This window comes from Asparagus officinalis, unplaced genomic scaffold (assembly GCF_001876935.1).
Source record: "Asparagus officinalis unplaced genomic scaffold, Aspof.V1 AsparagusV1_Un388, whole genome shotgun sequence".
NCBI lineage: Eukaryota > Viridiplantae > Streptophyta > Magnoliopsida > Asparagales > Asparagaceae > Asparagus > Asparagus officinalis.
This window is the reverse complement of record NW_017972653.1, coordinates 113,381-119,988: the sequence shown is the minus strand read 5'-3', so window position 1 is coordinate 119,988 and position 6,608 is coordinate 113,381. Positions and strand designations below refer to the sequence as shown.

The window sequence follows — 6,608 nt, the reverse complement described above, 5'->3', positions numbered from 1 at the left end:
TTATGCAATCCTACGCATGCAACGAACATCTTTATTTGTGTGGCATATGGAAAACCTGGAGGTTGGCTCTTGAAAATAGTGAATCTAGACTTAAAAACTCCAAAGATGCGCTCGACACAATTTCTAAGAGACGCATGCCGATGATTGAAAACTTCTTTTGAATTTCGTGGTCGTTGTCGATTATTAGCTGAGCCGAACTCTGAAAGATGGTACCTTTGACCTCGGTATGGAGCAAGAAATTGTAGCCTATTTGGATAGCCGCAGTCAACTAGATAAAATTTATAAAACTAAAAAATATTCTTTAATTGATAGAAAAAATATATATAAAAATATTATTACTCTGTGGAAGTGGAAGTCCATAAGGTCTACTCATTGCATCCTTCAAGACTCTTGCATCATTAGCAGAACCCTCCCACCCAGCTAAGACATAAATGAATTTGAGATCAAATGTGCAAGCTGCCAAGACGTTCTGAGAGAGAAAACCATGTCTATTTCGATAGGGCGTCTGATCTATGTTATACACCATGCACGGTATATGAGTCCCATCTATTGCACCGATACAGTCCTGAATAATTAATGTGTCAGACCATCTCAAGTGATGTGTGTGTGGGCGTGCACGCATGTGTGTCTGCGTGTGTGTAAAATCTAAAGCAATAAGAATTACCTTGAAATAAGGCCAAAAGCGGGATTCTGATTTAACCTTATCAGGTGGATCAGTAGGGGGTGATGCCATCAAGCATGATGCTAAAGTTACCAAGGCCTGTAATGCTTTATTGAAACATACACTGATGGTCCATTTTGAACGATCAAATAGATCCGTTGCAACAGAGTATCGTTGATTCTGACTAACCGTAAGAAGAAAAATAACAATCATCTCCTCAACACTAATGTGGTATGTGTCTTGTATATGGCCCCGCTCTCTCAAGATATTGCATAACTTCATGAAGCAATCTGGGTACATGCGGTAAATTCTACGAAAATCTTGTGGATGATTATCCATCTTGGACTGTAAGTATGTGAGACCAAGATCTGTAATACCACGTCGAGGACTTCGAAAATTAAGCGTATTTGCTATGAACTCCTGTGATAGAAGTCCTGATATCTTTGTGATCAGATCTGCAGCCTCAGCAGCTAATTCGATTATGCGAATCAAAAGATTATCATCGAAGTCTTCATGATGAAAATATAAAATGGGCAAATTTTGATCTTCCTCCATCCTATTAAGTAATATAACCAATGAAATATAATCACTTTACTTGAAACTTATGTGCATAGGAAATAAATAAAGCACTCTATTATTAGCACACAATGGGACTGATCACAAAGTAAGATAGCTGACAAGTCAAATAACATAAGAACATAATATAAACAAAAAAAACAAAAGCATAGCACATCCTAAAAATAAATAGTTTTGACAAATTGAAATAAGATTGATCCTAAAAACATGACATTATCCCAAGTTCCACCTATTCAATGAAAAATAGTTTGACAATATGAAATTCCTCATAATCCTAACACCATAACAAATCTTAAAAAACATAGAAAGATCCTAAACTTATAAATTATTGCCTCTAAACATCTTCAAAGAAATCAGAATCATAATGTTCACCATTTGGATCAGAATTGGCTTGAGTCCCATCATTACCATCATTCATTATCTCACCAGTCAACCTAAAATATAGAAACTCATAGCTGTCTTTTGCATCCATGTCAATAAATGCATCCTTCATGTCCTGTGAGATATTGTCACTGAGGATATTCCATTTTTGTGGCTTAGTCAATTCAGAAGTAGACATAACAGCATCAACCCATTCTTTATTCCGACCTTTTCTTATCTTCCTCAACTCATCAACTAACTCATGAAAAGCTTTACCTACAGTAACAACTCCCTCTCCTACCTCTTGCAACGATAACTGGGAAGATGCAGAGGATGTGCCTGCAGTACCAATTGACCTACGCCTTCGTTTACCATTATTCAGAGTGGATGGTCCAGAACCATATAATGGCACATTATCAGTGGGAACGGTGGTAGCATGTTGCATATCTACAGCATCATCTCCTCCATCCGGAGATTCCATCTTAGCATCAGCACCAAGTATGCCCTCCCCAACCACTTCCTCTAAGCGTGCTTTATATATATATAGAGAGAGAGAGAGAGAGAGAGAGAGAATATGGAAATAATATGACATAAACCAACCTCTAAAATGCCATTCCACACTTCGTCAGGACAAGTAAATTTCTGTGTGCTAGGGTCCCAACCAAAACCAGAGTTATTTTTCATCAGGATCTCAACAGGTGCAATCTTTCTCTTCCATTGCTTTATCTTGTTCATTACATGATTATATCTAAAATCTTTTCCAAAATTTTCAACCAGAGGGGGTATCACATTCCTCATAATCACATGCTTTTAAAACTGCCATTTGCTTGTTTATTTCCATTCTTAACTTCCTCTACTAACAGTCTAAGCAATTCATTAGCCTCTGCTTCAGTCCATATCATATAATCCATCCTTGCTTTTTTCTGTCCCTCACTTTCTTGACCTCGAAATATTTCTTCTTGATTTTGACTCTGTGATCTTATGTCCATCCTATAACAAATTCAAAAATAACTTTTCATAATCTCAAATATGGAATTGGATTAAAATATAAATGCATCTAATATAAAAAGAACAAGCACATATATAATAATAATGTGAACACAGATGAAGATTTTCGGGTTATTAGGCTTCAGCTCCTACAAAGACAAGCTGGAAACATCTGTGTGGATAAATATGGGAAGGTGTGTAATTTTTCTTCAAGCTACAGGTGGATTATAGAACCATGGATTATAGAATCACGTAAAAAACTCTTTCTTTTGTATTAGTACCTACACTTCTTATTGTGTGCTTTGTTTATGTGCTCCAGAATCCCCAACATGTAAAAGGAGCTAATAATAGGCTAAAAATAATACCTTGCTGCAAAAGGCAGTTGCAATAAAATAGAAACAGTTAATTTCATTAAACTGTCAGTACCTTCTAATAGCACCTAAGAATTTCTCCAAAAATAGTACACAGCTTGCAGACACTGAAGCTCCAATTATAACTTAACAAAAACAAAACTTCTACTTACATGCTGCTTTATGGCATTATATAAAAAATATTGATGCTTTCATTGCATGACATAGAAAATATCACTGCATTTGGATTTGGCTGAAAACAACATCCAGTATGCATGACAAAATGTAGTCACCAGAAGTTCAATCAAATGAGAATTTGATTAACCAACAACAATATCAAGCTTTCCTAAATATGACAAATGCTTTATAAGCAATATTGTAGTTAGTAAGCAAGATGCATTAAGCTATAATAATAGAAATTATTTGAGATAAATATGATGCAGATATTAACTGAAGAGAAGACTCCAATCATGTGGATCAAAATATGTACATTTTATGGTACTAGTCTCAAATGATAGCAAGCACATGATGAAATCAGGTGTAGATTTGCAATTATTCTATAGTTAGATACTCCCTGAACAAGGCCACCAATATGAACTACACACATCAAAATATACAATGAAAATGCAAATAAAATTTCAGACTTGAAATCAAAAACCCCACTTGATCCGGCATGAGATTTGAAGGATTGGACACAAAAGCACAGATATTTGATGTAACCACAAATTTATTTGTTAAGAAAAGAACAGCTTTCTGACTAACAACCCTTCTTAATATGAGAATCACTAAAAATAGAATTGTATCTATCAAAGGTTTCCGTTTCTAACTCTATGTAAATAGAGTGCTGTATGATGAGTTTTATTTTTTCTTATGAAATGACTTGTTCTATGTCACTAGCACTAGTTAATAGTGATCAGTGTTCTAAGCTATGGTTGACATGTGGGTAAAGTCAAAAGTGGGTAAAAGCATCTAACAGAAACGTAACTTGTTTTCAAGTTCTGTGCAGTTTGTTGGATAATGATGTTCCTGCTTCCCTTTGTCTTGTCTCCTCTTTATGTACATGGTGAAGCTCCCACAGTAGGTCTTTTAAAACTCAGTCAACTTACTCCCTATTGCCACATATTTCATTCTAAATTGCAACTTTGGGACGGGTTCTAGAGGTTCCTCAAACTTCTGCTTTATCTGGTTATTTGTCACATGGGGATGTGATCACAGCAGTTGATGGTTCAAGAATTCGGTATCCCAGTGACTGGACCAAGAAGATGATCCAGATTAATTCCCAAATGCTTCAGACAACATTCAGTGGGAAGAAGGGGTATTGTGTCCCTCATTCTTGGCTAGTCGAGACTAATATTACTCGAAGAATAGAGGACAACTTTTCTTGTCCTGGCGAGCTTGCTATTTTTGCGAGTATTCCCTGTTTATCTTCTAGCTTGTCAGATGGTATCAGAAATGAGGATAGGAATGCAAACAGAACAGTAACTAAGCAATGCTTGAATGCCAAATATGTTATAAAGCTTAAAAAATGTGGGGATGGATGGGAGGTGACTGGAAGTGACCAAACCAGTTGTGCATGTTTGGAGGTATAAATTTTTTGTTCTGGTGGTACTTGATCATAGTTACATAAGTTCCATTCTGATTTTTCTGCAAATGAATGCAGAATTATTCTGTAAAAACCTTAAAAGTATTACAAATCTAAACTGCTTGACTTATCTTGAGGGTTCAGGTAATGTCATTAGCATGGTTAAAAGACCAATTGATCGCTCTACAATGTTGAATAATTAAGAAATAACATGTCATTAGGAAATTGACATTAGGAAATTGACAAATTACAAATCTAAACTGCTTGACTTATCTGAGTTGTTCTATGTCATTAGGAAATTGACCAGCACAGATGTAGAAAAAATACAATCCGTTCTATGTCATTAGGAAATTGACAATTTATCTGAGTTGTTCTATGTCATTAGGAAATTGACCAGCACAGATGTAGACAAAATACATAAACCCTAATTTTATATAAACCCTAATCATAAAAGCTTGTGTATCATGTTCTAATTAGAAAAAGGAATCGATTTTTTGATCTAATTACAAGAAAATTAAAGGCCTGATCATCAACTGAAGCTATACCTGATCTCGTGGACGGCGCCGGAGGAGTTGATGAAGCCAGAGAAAAGTATACGTCCCGATTTCTTCTACGCACTGGCAAAGAATGTATCGCCGATTGCAGAGAGAGTACGGTATCAATTTTCTAGGGCGGAGCCGCATCGCAATGGAAAGAGGACTCGGAGCGTCGGCGGACGGCGGGAGGTGGAAGCGCCGTTTCAATTTTATTCCTGATTGTTTCTTTTCAATGGGGAGGATAATTTTTGAGAGGTGAATTTATGGCTATATATATAGGTAGTATAATTAGTGGGATAATTATGATAAATTATCACAATTCTATTTCTAGTAGAATTCTATTTGATTAACGCACCAAAAAAATAATGCAGTTCTAGTTCTAAAAAAGTTCTACTTGACTAACACTATAAAAAAATATCCCATTTTCTAATTCTATGTGACTAACACCTTAAAAAATTATCCCACAAATTATCCCAGTTCCAGTTTTAAGTTCTATGTGACTAACCCCCCCTTAGACGAGTGATGTTGAAACTGGGTGGGTTAAAAAATAGATTGGGCAAAACTCTGGCTGGGTAAAACTTTGGGTGGACAAAGTTTGGGTCTGATAGCGATGTTGAAAGTGAGACAAATAAAGAAATAATTGGAGGTTATTTGCACATTGGTACCCCAAAATTTGGCCAATTTTAGCTTTTGATATCCTAAAGTTTTTTTTGACACTTACATACCCAAAGTTTGCACCTTTTTTAAACTCTAATGCCCTAAAGTTTTTTGTTGACATTTTGATATCGTAAAAGTATACACCTTTATGAATTTGGGTACCTCAAAGTTAAATAATTTGTAAATTTTGGACGTAAATGTGTCTTTGAAAAAACTTGAGGGTATCAAATTCAAAAAAAGGTGTAAGCCTTGAGTATCAAAATGTCAAATAAATACTTTGGGGTATCAAAGTTAAAAAAAGATGTAAATGTTAGGGTATCATAGTGCAAATAACCCATAAATCAGGGTAAAATTTTGGGTCCGTACTCAAAAAATCCACGGTTTGCAATGTCCTGACATTGGTGTGAAAAAAGCAAAAATAAATAAATAATGGTTTAACCATTTGTTTTAAAAATACAAAGTGAAGCTAATCACTTAGAATAAAAATATAGAAAATTATAATAAAATGTAACAACGTATACCAATTAAAGTTACAATAAAATATATTTAAAAAGCAAGTTTAATAATAATTCAATGAAGTATTTTGGTTAAAGAGTCATTTTATAAGTGAACTTGTTTCAAAATAAATGGAGGTAAGACTTTGAGTTTACAGGAAAATAATTATTGATATTATGCTTTATAGTATTATGATATTATTTTTATGAACGTTGATGGAGCATTTTGAGCCATTTCAGGAATTAGTGGGCTAGGGAATAAATTGGAACAAAACTTGGGTCTATAGGTGAAAAACATTTTGAGCATTTCTGCATATGGGTGGGCTAAATAGCTGTAGTATATATAGGCAAAATTTTCTCACGCATTGCCGGGCTAAACAATTTGGCTAAAATGGCATTGTATAT

At 34.9% G+C, this 6,608-nt stretch overlaps 2 protein-coding genes and 1 long non-coding RNA gene across 3 annotated transcripts; 1 reads left to right on the top strand and 2 right to left on the bottom strand.

Annotated features, from left to right (window-relative positions):
* Nucleotides 1-280: 280 nt before the first annotated feature.
* LOC109827720 lies at nt 281-1,081 on the bottom strand. The gene is made up of 2 exons (XM_020394734.1): nt 665-1,081; nt 281-565 (listed from the first exon to the last, which is right to left on the bottom strand). The coding sequence occupies exons 1-2, from the start codon at nt 998-1,000 to the stop codon at nt 302-304; spliced, it is 600 nt and encodes a 199-aa protein (XP_020250323.1). The 5' UTR covers nt 1,001-1,081; the 3' UTR covers nt 281-301.
* A 1,346-nt stretch (nt 1,082-2,427) lies between these two features.
* Nucleotides 2,428-5,116, bottom strand: LOC109827719. The gene is made up of 2 exons (XR_002243493.1): nt 5,062-5,116; nt 2,428-2,587 (listed from the first exon to the last, which is right to left on the bottom strand). It is a non-coding gene; the product is annotated as an uncharacterized LOC109827719 (long non-coding RNA).
* LOC109827717 (membrane-bound transcription factor site-2 protease homolog) lies at nt 3,936-5,055 on the top strand. Its single transcript, XM_020394733.1, has 2 exons — nt 3,936-4,011; nt 4,086-5,055. The coding sequence occupies exons 1-2, from the start codon at nt 3,952-3,954 to the stop codon at nt 4,521-4,523; spliced, it is 498 nt and encodes a 165-aa protein (XP_020250322.1). The 5' UTR covers nt 3,936-3,951; the 3' UTR covers nt 4,524-5,055.
* Nucleotides 5,117-6,608: the final 1,492 nt, after the last annotated feature.